This window comes from Sitophilus oryzae, unplaced genomic scaffold, assembly GCF_002938485.1.
Source record: "Sitophilus oryzae breed Bouriz unplaced genomic scaffold, Soryzae_2.0 scaffold_1436_pilon_pilon, whole genome shotgun sequence".
NCBI classification, from domain to species: domain Eukaryota; kingdom Metazoa; phylum Arthropoda; class Insecta; order Coleoptera; family Curculionidae; genus Sitophilus; species Sitophilus oryzae.
Genome location: NW_022146100.1, coordinates 1195039 through 1208590, shown reverse-complemented (window position 1 = coordinate 1208590; position 13552 = coordinate 1195039). Strand labels below are relative to the sequence as shown.

The 13552-nt window shown below is 31.5% G+C and overlaps 1 protein-coding gene and 1 long non-coding RNA gene across 2 annotated transcripts; one reads left to right on the top strand and one right to left on the bottom strand.

Annotated features, from left to right (window-relative positions):
• Positions 1-268: 268 nt before the first annotated feature.
• Positions 269-9593, bottom strand: LOC115876411 (Krueppel homolog 2). The gene is made up of 6 exons (XM_030892186.1): positions 9240-9593; positions 5581-5762; positions 5242-5309; positions 4901-5034; positions 3834-4071; positions 269-466 (listed from the first exon to the last, which is right to left on the bottom strand). The coding sequence occupies exons 1-5, from the start codon at positions 9398-9400 to the stop codon at positions 3834-3836; spliced, it is 783 nt and encodes a 260-aa protein (XP_030748046.1). The 5' UTR covers positions 9401-9593; the 3' UTR covers positions 269-466.
• Positions 9594-10565: 972 nt separating this feature from the next.
• LOC115876410 lies at positions 10566-12462 on the top strand. Its single transcript, XR_004049135.1, has 3 exons — positions 10566-10824; positions 10889-11027; positions 12232-12462. It is a non-coding gene; the product is annotated as an uncharacterized LOC115876410 (long non-coding RNA).
• The last annotated feature ends 1090 nt before the right edge of the window (positions 12463-13552 follow it).

Below are 13552 nucleotides of genomic sequence, written 5' to 3'. Positions count from 1 at the left end.
AATATTTTATTTATAAACCTTGAACTGTATCTAGTCGCTTTCGCAGACGACCTTGCCATTGTTGCATGTGCAAGCGATGAAGCTGTACTAAGAAAAATATCCCCGGTGCATTTTTATATACAAGGAGCTGTAATTCATCCAAGTAATTCTTTGAAATATTTAGGAGTGTGGCTGGACACCAAACTGAATATGGCATAGACGTTTATAGGTTCTATGGTGGTTACAATATTGATAATATAAAAGGGTTCAAAAGGAATAGGCATAAAAACAATAACCAAATAAGACACTTTAATTTATCAGTTACAATTGTAATTTATAAGAACGCCTTCTGTAAAAATATATTGAAATAATATATGCAAAAACACTTTCAGGCATAACATGACATTACAAAATGCAAAGTACCTATATTCCATTTCCCCATTTCTATTTCATGACTATTATTGTGAAATTAGTGAACATTTCAAATCTAAAATTTAATAATACTTTTAAAATACAAACTTTGCTAGGGTCATATATGTATACAGACCGGACCACCGTAGTAGTAACATAGGCAGAACCGGACGAATTAGCGTATACCCGTCCGCCGGATAAAAAGCAGGCGAAAAAATGCGATAAAATAAAAATAGGTAGATATGTGATAAGAATGTTCCATAATTTGTATTTATTCGTGTTTTAATAGCCAAAACGAATACATAGATTCTCGCGACAGTTCTCGTGTAAGTAAAGGTCTCGTTTCAAGTAATCAAATTGCTGAGGTGGTTGTCCTGCCCACAATGCCCGTATTGTTCAAGAATATTTGAACAATACTTTTCCCAACCGTTTAATTAGTGGACATGGAACTATTTTGTGGCCCGCTAAATCACCAGATCTTTCTCCCAATGATTTCTTTTTGTGGGGTTATGTAAAACCCAAAGTGTATGGTCATAATAGGGCTAATAATCTGGATGAGCTTCAAGTAAAAATACGAGAGGCTTTCCAAACTATCAGCCCTAATATGTTAGCCAATGTCCGACGGGGATTTTACGACCGCCTAGGCTTCTGTCTAGCACAAGAAGGTGGTCTTTTTCAACACTTGTTATAACTTTTTTTTATTTAGAGTAATATTTTAGTTTTTTTTTTGGGTTTAGAGAATTTATTTATTTTTAGTTTTGGCTTGTAAACACACTCAAATAATAAAGATTTAAGTATTTTTATCTTAAATGTTACCTTAAGTGAAGGTAAACACTCAAAATGAAAATAATAAATACTCGGCACTCCTCGCGTCGTATTCCTAGTCTGTCACGACCGACCCGTCCAAGCACAAGTGCGACTATAGCCGGCAGTGAATCTCGAGTACGAACGCAAATTGGGTAAACGTAAATTCGTCCGGCAACTTGCTATGTTACTAGTAGCCTGGTCTTTGTATAACGTAGTACATAATACAAACATCTTAATTTATTGGTACTTATAGGGACTCTGTATTATACAATCTTAATTATCTCAGATCAAATATAGATAGACAAAAAGAACATGTCAAAAGATTTTAAAGATATACAATCTCAATGTCTATTTTGGATCGATTTTAATTGCCAGAGATTTTGAAACAATTGCGAATTTCTTTATATAGTTACTTTGTTTTTATCGTAATTTTTATGTAGGCTATACGGCCAGGAACAAGTGTTTACTATTTTTAGTAATAGCTGCCGTTGTGTAGTTATATTATTGAGAAGTATTTTAAATATTTTACACAAGTTCGTAGTTGACAGTCGTAAATTATACTGGTTTTAAAAAGTATAATAAAATATAATAAAAGTAATTTAATAAAAAATTTAAAAATTTTACAGTATTGGTGCAGTTTTTAACATTGTTAATAAAATCTAAACCCTATATTTTACATATGTCTGAAACTAACCAATACTGTTCTCTGTATATTATCTATCTCTATTAAGTCTGGCATAATTACCCTTAGATGATTTTAAAAATTAAGGTTTGAAGGTTAAAAATAAGTTACAACTAACATTAAAATATTGATAACAATGTATAAAAAATTACTACACCCATTATATATAAAAATTGAGTATGTTGCAACCCATTCTCACTAATATACTATATACAGTCTATAAAATGAATAACTTTGAATTTTGACCGTTATTTTTTACCAACATGGCAAATATAAAATCCCTCTGTCAAAAAAGTTACTGATATTCTTTAAATTGAGTGCCTGAACGAATCAGATAGGTAACTCTTTTTACTTTCGCGAAATAGAAAAGGAAAATAATAAACCAAGTGACAGTTCTTCCACTTCTTGCAAAAATCAACACGAAATGTCATAATTATCAACAGTAAAATTTCATCAGCTTGACATTTCTAAATATCAGACCAATGCCGTCTTTATAGAACAGCCTCGGAGCGAGATTTATGACGTCACGCTAGTTAGATACTACGGATTATTAAATTTAATTATATAATTTTTTGGATTATATTCGACACTATTTTTTCCATATGACACAACACTGATGAAGATTATAATGTTAGCCGAAACAGTTTTTTTAAACCAAAAAAAAGTAATGAAAACCCAAATGAAAACTTAATGAGCGTTTTCCCCGAACCTAAATCCCAAGAAAATCAAATATTTTAGAATAATTTTACAGATAAAATGACGATCTTTATTTCGTAGCCATCGCTGACTCCTTTTTTTCTATGATATTGTATTATTTGCAAATATAATTTTTCGAACATTGATACTTGCAAAATATACATATAAATTTTGTGAATGCAAATAATAATACATCACTATTAGTATATAGTGAATGTTTTTGTTAAATTAGATCGATTTTCAAACCCCAAAATTTAAAATATATTTTACATTTTACCCATTATCTTATGTATCTATTCATTATTTGTATATTGTAAAAGATTTGCTGCATTTGTATGGTTCATAGTTTATTTGCCAAAATATTTATTACTATAAATAGGTATATATATTGTATTTATTAACTGTATATTATATATATTTCATGTAAACTATATCATTTTTAAAATACAAACCAAAAATACGAGAAATAATTTTGTTTTCCATGTATTCTACAACATATTTATTAATCCGTGGTACCTATCTAACTAGCGTGACGTCATAAATCTCGCTCCGAGGCTGTTCTATTAGAGACGGCATTGCGTCAGCATGGCCGCAAGTTGCTAACCTAATAAAATTAACACTAGAAAAACCCGCGGGAACTGTCAAATTCAAAGTTATTCGTTTCACAGACTATACAAAGCATCCCATTAGTCCGAGAAATTCCAATAACGTCGTTGTTGACAAAGATATGAATAAACGTTGGATGGTTTATAAAGGTACCTTAATATATTTTATTGTATACAGGGTGACATAAAAAGTAGTGATTATGTTGTAAATTTCTAAATTGCAACCCCTATTTTTCTGTACAAAATCGGATTTAGTATAAAATTCTGCCAGTATTATACTATTTTTGAAGCATGATGCGACATTGCCATGATATTTTTTTATTTACTGACACTACTGTTTTTACTACTTTTTTTAAAAACAGTATATCCGAAAAGTTGTTAAAAACAGGAGTTTTTTAAAAACCAAACTTGGAATTAACTTTAGTTTAGTTTTTAGCTATACTTAGCTAAAAACTAAGAATAACAGAATGAATCTGTGAAGGAAAACTGACATTATCTTATACAGGGTATTTTTTACAACCCAAACGCATTGAACTTCCTTGGACTAATGGGCCACCCTGTAGTTTAATATCTAATATAGAAAATACAAAAACGGAATTATGTATAGCATATATTTAGAAAAATCAGCTATTCGATAGAACATCAATATTTACCTATTGACTGTGAGTTGGTGGTGCTTGAACTACTGGAGGAGCTAACTTGGTTGTAAAATTCACGATCCCCAAAACAATCGGCTTTACAAATGAAGGTATGTTGGGTTTATTAGCAAATTTTTCAAACAAAAGTCGCAACTCATGAAACATATTCCGCGTGTAAGGGTTTCTTCTTGAAGTGTATCTTTGTGACAAAAAATTGTAATATATGAACGGAGTGAGAAGACCTGCTTGTCCACTAAAAAAATATAAATATTATTGAAAACATTCTATTCAAACGCATTTCTAAATAATATGAACTAAATGAAATTAATATACATGTATGTTTAAAAAAAATATTTTAATTATCTAATTATTTTGTTTAAAATTATTATATCGTTATACACGCTCTACACTATTCGGAAAGTAGCCCGAAAAGTGCCAAGGTTGCGTTTCGTCGCCCAACTTTCGCCCATTTCGGCTTATCTCCGGTTGTCTTGACCTATTTCGATTTGTCTCGACCTATTTTAGTTTCTTAAAAGCGCATCAAAACTACTCGTGAAATTGCGGAGAAGGGACAATTATAATTGCGGTATTAATATACCCGAGGCAAAGGACTTTTTTTCATAAATCTCAGTGAAATAAGTAAACCTAGACATTTCTAAAATATCTATTGTTACGACGATATTTCGTTCATTACTTCCCGTTTTATGTTGATATACAGGGTGCTACAAATTCGAGGTACGAGCATTGGTATATCGGTAACCGTAATAGACACGAACATGGTTAAATTGCCATCAAAAGAGTTTTAAAAATGTTAAGGATTGCTGAGTTTTTTGGGAAAAACGGATTTTTTTGAAAATTAATTTTATTTCGAGGTCTTTCCGAGGTCAGAATAATAACATGGTTTAATATAAATCCATTCAAAAATAAGAAATAATTATTATTATATTAACTAATATTTCGATACTGAATCTACGATTTAAACGATAAATAGCGGAGTATTATAAAATGTATGTTTACAGAAAAAATAAATGCAATGTGGAGAAAACATAAATCGTTAGGTAAGAAGAAATAAGCCAACTTACGTTAATGCTAAAAACGCTATATAAGGCATCAAAATTATTTCTGTAAATGCTACCATTCTTAAAATATTTAGTGACTGAAATTCAACTAAAGAAATCAATAATCTGCAGCCCCACCAAGAATTCTGTCCTAATGTCTGAAACATAAAAGATTTATTATCATAACGTTTTAACATGACCATTTCTTAGTTAACTAGTTAATTTCACTTAAAATTAGTGATTAATGTCCTTCTCATTCTTCCAAAGTATAAATTTTTGTTTTATGTTCAATTTCTAAAAATAACTACAGTAATGTTTAAAATTGATTTAAACTTTTGCTATATAAAATAGTAAAAAATACTTACATCTAGTAATGTTAGTGAATAACTAGCTGCATGTAGAATAGCGAAGAGCAGAACTGGCAAAACAGCCACTAAAATCTATTAAGGACAATAATAGTGGAAAATTAGACTATACAAATTAATAAAAAAGTAAGTAATTTAAAAATGTGTCATTAAATTTTTACACATAAAATAAGTTGAAATAATATCCAACGACAGGGTTACAAATATACATATGAATTAAAATGGCACATTACAGTTAATATCTTAACCCAATAAAAAAACTGCCACTAAAAAAAGTTTAAAGGGTTAGGAAAAATTGGAAAAATTAATACATCTCATGAACAAGTTGTAAAAGGATACAGCTTATGGGCGCCACATAAATAAAAATTAATGAGTAGAACAGATAATGGCAACTGTCTTCCAAGAGTAGCTCCGATAAAAACTGTCTTGAAAACTGGACTCTTCCTAACCTTTGGTGCAATCTTAATGCACTGATAGCTGCATTGGCTATAAGAACTTTGTAATAAGCACTTTGTTGACTCCTAAAAAAATATAGTTGCAAATTATTGAAAACAATGGCATAGCAATTTTTCAGAAGAATAATTTTAAACAGATATTTACTAATACAACTTTGTCAAGCGCAGACATATAAAAGATGTACAGGGTGGACCACTTTGGTTGTTTCTATAGGGTATCTAGGGAACCGTGAGAAATACTGACATTTTGATACTGCAGTCTAGGGTTCTTTTTTTGAAAAAAATGGCGCAAACGGATCGTGGCTATCTTGATCGGTTTCGAAGCTACAGGGGGATTCTCAAATTTTGTACTTTTTGAAGATGTTCGATAGTTGGTTTATTTCAGCAACCACGGAAAAATGAATGATACATTCTAAAGGCACTTTTCTGTGTAGAATGCAGTAGCGTACTCAGACTTTTTTGGAAAAAAATATTTTTTGAGATATTAACTATACTTATGTTTTTTTTTAATAGAACCCCCTGTATATTTTTAAATTTTCTTATTCAGATTGGCATAAGCTTCTCGAAAATATATCACACTCTATATTTATTTTCACTATTAACCTCAACATTTCACATTTTTCTTAAAATATCGATTAAGTAGATAGCAGGCCGAGCCGAGTAACAAAATAGACGGTTGTCATGGTGATCGGGACATACCTTTGATCGATGCGTGACATTTCATTTCAACAGATTGAAGTGTGTGTATTTTAAATAATAAAAAAATTAGTAAATTTGAAAATTTTGAGAAATATAATATGTTAGAATGTTATATTGAGTCTAACAAACATAAGCAAATGGCGGCTGATTTATATTTTGAGCAGAATCCAGAGCGCGAGCAACCAAATCCAGCCATTTTTAAAAGGTTAGAAGATATAGTAAACGCCACGAGTGTTTGGGAGTGATTCATCGGTCGCTACCATGTGAACTAATCTGTTCAAGGTCACATAAAACTTAATTCCAGTGCCGTGGTCTTTCAAATCATATAATAATCAATATATAATCTGTTGTAATTTGTTGTTTTAACTGTCAAAGTCTTGTCAAAACATATATTTGGTTATAAATATAAACTGGAATGCCCCATTGGTCGCACTGCAAGCACACCAATGGACTAACGCACAAAAACGAATCAATCAAAGAACCGCGATATAGTATCGTCTTTATCAATCACGCTAACATTTTAGAATAAGTAGGAGGAGCGCAGGCAGATGATTAGACCGGGCCTTTAAAAACCTACGTCTGCGGTAAAAATTTACGTTTTTAATGTAAAAATGATAGCGCGCGTGTCGATTCTAACTTCATCAAGCGATAAATCACTCCCAAACATTCGTGGCGTTTACTATAGTTTAATCAATTTTGGATCTTTTCAAAAACCGCGTCCGAAAAATTATCAGAAAGAAGATGAAGAAAATCAATATGTTAATGTCCTCGGAGCCGAATACATGAATTAGCAATTAAATAAAATCGAACAATACGAAGCAAATAAAAAAAAAGTGTAAAAGTGAACCGTAACACTAGATCCAACAAAATCAAGTATTGAAATGCTGTTAGCGGCGGCGTGCGGAGATGGTATCAACTCTGTCTAGATATGGGCAGCAGTCTGAACAGTTAATGTAGTCTTTGTATTTTTATTTTTTTCGAAGCTACAGGGGGATTCTCAAATTTTGTACTTTTTGAAGATGTTCAATAGTTTGTTTATTTCAACAACTAGGCAAAAATGAATTATTGTATCTTGCTTCGTATTGTTTGATTTTATTTAATTGCTAATTCATGTATTCGGCTCCGAGGACATTAACATATTGATTTTCTTCATCTTCTTTCTGATAATTTTTCGGACGCGGTTTTTGAAAAGATCCAAAATTGATTAAACTATCTTCTAACCTTTTAAAAATGGCTGGGTTTGGTTGCTCGCGCTCTGGATACCGCTCAAAATATAAATCAGCTGCCATTTGCTCATGTTTGTTAGACTCAATATAACATTCTAACATATTATATTTCTCAAAATTTTCCAATTTACTAATTTTTTTATTATTTAAAATACACACACTTCAATCTGTTGAAATGAAATGTCACGCATCCGTCAATATGTCCCGATCACCATGGCAACCTTTTATTTTGTTACTCGGCGCGGCCTACTATCTACTTAATGGATATTTTAAGAAAAATTTGAAATGTTGAGGTTAATAGTGAAAATAAATATAGAGTGTGATATATTTTCGACAAGCTTATGCCAATCTGAATAAGAAAATTTAAAAATATACAGGTGGTTCTATTTAAAAAAACATAAGTATAGTTAATATCTCAAAAAATATTTTTTTTGAAAAAAGTCTGACTACGCCACTGCATTCTACACAGAAAAGTGCCTTTAGAATGTATAATTCATTTTTCCATGGTTGCTGAAATAAACAAACTATCGAACATCTTCAAAAAGGACAAAATTTGAGAATCCCCCTGTAGCTTCGAAACCGATCAAGATAGCCACGATCCGTTTGCGCCATTGTAATTTTTTCAAAAAAAGAACCCGGGACTATATATTTTAATATGGTCCGGTAGACATATCTTAGCTAATTTCACAAATATATAGTTGAGTATGCTTTACGCTTACCGTTTTCGATATACAGTGGATTTAATAATGAAATAAATATAAAAAATATATACAGGGTGGCGCACCTTATTCGCCTCGGTTGATTATACGAAAACGGAAAGATGTAGAAACAAAATTTGTATCGGTATATGTGGGAAGGTAATGTGCATAATTTAAAATTATTTTGAAATGTACAGGGTATGCCAGAACTAAGATCCACACCAAAGTTTTTTCTTATGGAACACCCGGTATTTTATATCATATTTGGATCCGTGGACACAAAATAAGGCATTTATTATAAGTGTTAAATATGTTTACAAGCTTTGTTTTTTAAGATATTTAAATATGCATGCTATAATAAAAAAGATTGTCAACACCCTGTACATTGGTTTTCAAAATTAATTCTTTAGCTGACTTTTAAGCCAAAGAAATAAACTTTACTGAAAAATTTGATTGCTTCGTTTAATGTATACAGGGGTATCAAAAATTACTGGTCTACTTTAAGTATTTATTTTACATAAAAACTTTACCTTATTTCAAATACAACACCCTGTATTTTTTAAAATAAATCGAAGCAAATTCAAATGCTATTTCAAACTATATTAGGGTTTCCTATACCTATCTAGCTCATAATACCTTTCTATAATATAGTATATTATATATTTCCTATACCTATCTAGCTAACAATAATATAGGTTTGTTAATAAGTAGCTGAACTTTAACAAGTATCAATGGTGTTGAAAGTAATTAAGTAATAATTATTTTTTGTAAAACAGTAGTTAAAGGTAAAATAAGTTTCGTCATTAACATGGCATGAACTTCGAACTTAAGCCTACAATTATTCACTTATAACAGAATTTGGAGAAAAAGGAATTCGGTTGAAAAAGTAAAAATATAAAAAAATACAAGGTACAACTTACCCAAAAATTGGAACAAAATATCCTATTGAAAAGAGAATGAGAAGCATGCGAGTAGCCCAAAGACTACAGTCAATTTTGTGGGCTATAACGTGTGATTTAAGGGCATCGAAATTTAAGCCTCTTGGTGGTTGATTTGTTGAATTTTCACTATTCTCACTCATTTTGATAGTTGTATGTATACTTACGTATTTAAATCTTTAATATAAAACGTAAAGAACTATAACTTCAAAATTTTAACAATCTAAAATATAATTGCGTGTCATTCTGTCATTATTTAACCATAGACACAGACCATAGATAACTTGACAGTCTTGACACCATCTTGACACTTGACAACTTGACTCTTGACCACGGATCTTGCGTGCTCTTGGCTGTCAATCAGAAATGCCACAGCACGGATGTATAATATGCATACTCAAACCAGAGATATGGAAGAGGGAGAATGAGCTTCGACCATAACAAACCAATAACCTCTACTCCAACTCTACTCTCTTATTCCTCCATACCTCCATGCCCCATGGCCAGGGTTCGGAAGTAGTTAATTAAGACGTAATTTACCTGATTAACTACGTGTAGTTTTTCTTAAAAAACTACGTCTTTTCCCGTTCATTAACTACATGAAAACGATGTTAATAAACTATGTATTGATAGTATGAATAATTTTCCTTTCTATGAGGTGTAATAGAGATAATATGATGTAAATATTATATTTAAAGCCATCTTCTGTTTTCTTAAATTCATTATGTGTTAAAGCTTCAACTTATTATAACCTCACCTCAAACTTTTGATATTTGAAAGTTACATACATAGGTTACCTGGTTACATAAACTACACCCTCTACATAAACTACATTAACTACATGTAATGTAGTTTATGTAGTTTTTAAAAGTAACATGTAGTTTTCCGAACCCTGCCCATGGCCAGGGTTCGGAAAACTACATGTTACTTTTAAAAACTACATAAACTACATTACATGTAGTTAATGTAGTTTATGTAGAGGGTGTAGTTTATGTAACTTATGTATGTAACTTTCAAATATCAAAGGTTTGAGGTGAGGTTTTAATAAGTTGATGCTTTAAAAACACATAATGTATTTAAGAAAACAGAAGAAATATGGCTTTAGATATAATATTTACATCATATTATCTGTATTACACCTCATACAAAGGAAAATTATTCATAATATCAATACATAGTTTATTAACGTAGTTTTCATGTAGATAATGAACGGGAAAAGACGTAGTTTTTGAAGAAAAACTACATGTAGTTAATCAGGTAAATTACGTCTTAATTAACTACTTCCGAACCCTGCCCATGGCCCATGCCACAATAACATGACAATAACCTAAGCCAATAACAGTCAACAGACCGTATTTGTTTATTTTTTTACTTAATTGTAGAAATTGTAGATCATCCGTATTTTTTTAGCTATGTACTAATGTATGCTATACATAATACAGGTGCACCCATAATACATATAACATAGTTTCAATTTTCAATTATCTTTGGGTAATGCCCATGTTTAATACCTGTGTTTAATACCTATTTCGATTTGATTTCGATGTATGCTTTGGAGTGATATAAAGTACAAAATTCGAAGCGAGTGGCAAGTGGCAAGCACCGTTTTATCTAATATACTACTTTTCTAGATGCCTGTTGAGAATATTCAGTATTCTGAAAAATATTGCGATGAATATTATGAATACCGACATGTTATCTTACCACCTGATTTAGCAAAACTAGTTCCTCGTCCACATTTAATGACTGAAACTGAATGGAGGAACTTAGGTAATAACTGTTTATTAATATATTTATCCCTAGAATACTAAATAATTCGTAAATTTTACGATAACTATCCGACTTCAACAATTGGAAACTATGTATTTGTCGTAGAATTTCGAGTGTCCGTTTAGCTTCCTTAATCGGTTGGATGCGCTGGTAGCGTGTATTACGACAACGATTAGTTTACTGCACAGGGTAGGCCAAATTGGACACTTTTAAAGGGAAACGTCCTTTTCTATAGGAGATAAACGAAAACTAATATCGGTGTCTGAATCGAAAACATGGATTACCAACTATTCCATTTAGGCGTCGGTTTTAATTCAAAAAAGCCAATTGGCAGAATTTTTCAAATGAATTGGACTCTATAGCTATTAATGACCTGAAGCCCACACCAAAAAACTACGAAAAGTTTATTGAACTGGTGAGGTTAGTGTCAAGAAACACCATACCAAGGGGATGCAGGCAACAGTATATTCCTGGTTTTTCCAAAGATTCTAGAGAACTGCTAACTAGATACGAAGAACTCTTTGAGAGAGACCCTTTCAGTGAAGACACCCTTGAATGTGGCTCAATACTGATTCAAGAACTGAGTAATTCCAGACAGCAGAGATGGATAGACAAACTAGAGCAAATTGATATGACCCACAGTAGTAAGATCGCATGGAATTTCTTTAAGGAACTTGATGGCGACCCAATTGAAAGGAAACAAATCAGTAACATCAAACCTAACCAGATTGCCCACCAACTACTGAAGAATGGAAAACCCGAAAAAAGAATTAGAATACCAAAATTAGAGAGAGATCGAGCAAACAAGATTAACATCCTGGAACATCCATACAGTTTAAAAGAACTCAACAACGCCTTAAATAGTATGAAGAATGGGAAGGCAGCAGGCGTAGATGAAACAAAATCCCGAAATTTTGGCGCAAACCAAAAATAGTGATGGCTCTCCTGAAACCAGCCAAAGATCCAGAACTAGCCAGTAGCTATAGACCGATCTCGCTGCTCTGCCATCTCTACAAATTTACTTCGAGCACGCAAATATTTTTGCGACAACAGTTTGCTCAATGCAGATTTTTATCAGTGTGTAATTATTTTTTAAAATATAACTGAAGGACCATTACAACATTATTTGAATTCCATACCAGTTATCACGCAGTAATTTTACTACCTACATTTTTAAATTGACGCATACTTTTATGTTTACTAGGTGTCCAGCAAAGTCCAAAATGGGTACATTATTTACTGCATAGTCCAGAGCCTCATATTTTGTTATTTAGAAGACCACTAGTTGAAGCCGAACTACAGTATAGATACAATAGATAATAATTTAATTTTAGTAAAGACTTAAACTGTGTATTTTAAAAAATAGTTATGAGAATATATATATGTCAAAGTACAGCTTGTATTTACTAAATAAAACACTGGATTTCTTTCATAACTCCTTTCATTATTTTATCGTACTACTCAGGATTACATCGCGCACATTGCCTGCGTACGAACGCCCGATGCCGACTGTCCCTGGGCGCGTATTAACATTAGCTTTGTTCGGGTTCTTGTTATTACCGATTCTGAACCGTCCTAGAACTCTGCAGCGCATGCGCAAATGAAATAATGTCTTCATATTTCCTTCTGCGCATACGCATCACAGTTCTAGGACGGTTCAGAATCGGTAATAACTTTGAATAAGAAGACTAAGGAAAGAGCATATCAAAATTTATTTTTAATTATGACATACACAAAAACACAAAAATACACCATTTTTTAAAAATATGTTTAATATCAATATCAAATATACAACAGAAATTAATTTCACCACAATAAATTAATAAAATTAAAAGAATAATGTTACAAGTAGATCAAATGACAAAATTAATTATAACAAAACTGAAAAAATGGCGTCATAGATGGCTTAGAAATAAAAATATATCATAATTTTGAAGAAAAAATTATATGGAAATGTCTTATCATCATTTTAAACCAACTGAACAATTATTTCAAACATACAAGACTTAGTTTCGTTTATAGTGTCGTTCTAAATTTAGATAAACAAAGAATAATAAATTAAAAGTATTCCACGGGGGTAGAGAGGAATAATTTGTATCGTCTCTGATATCTGTCAGGGTATTGTTGAAAGTGTCATCTTTTTTTGCTCGAAGTTTTTCAGGTCGAAAATAGATGACATTTACAACAATACTTTGCTTAACGTTCACAAATATCAGAGAGCTACATACAGGTATTGCGTCTCTTTTCCTCTGGGATGCTTTATATCTGTTCTTTGTTTGTAATAAATAAAGAGCATAAAAAATGCAACTACTACAGTATATAATTTAATTTCAATATCCGAGTTGATATTTAGGAAAGATAAATAGGAAGGAAAATATAAAATTCAATTTGATTTGATGATCCTTTTCTGTCACCTAAAATCAGGAGAACGACAATGAGCATGTTAAGATGAACAAAAATTATCAACACTTACCTACACGTTAGTCCGAGGAGTTTTATTAAAAACCTATATATTTGCCTAAATA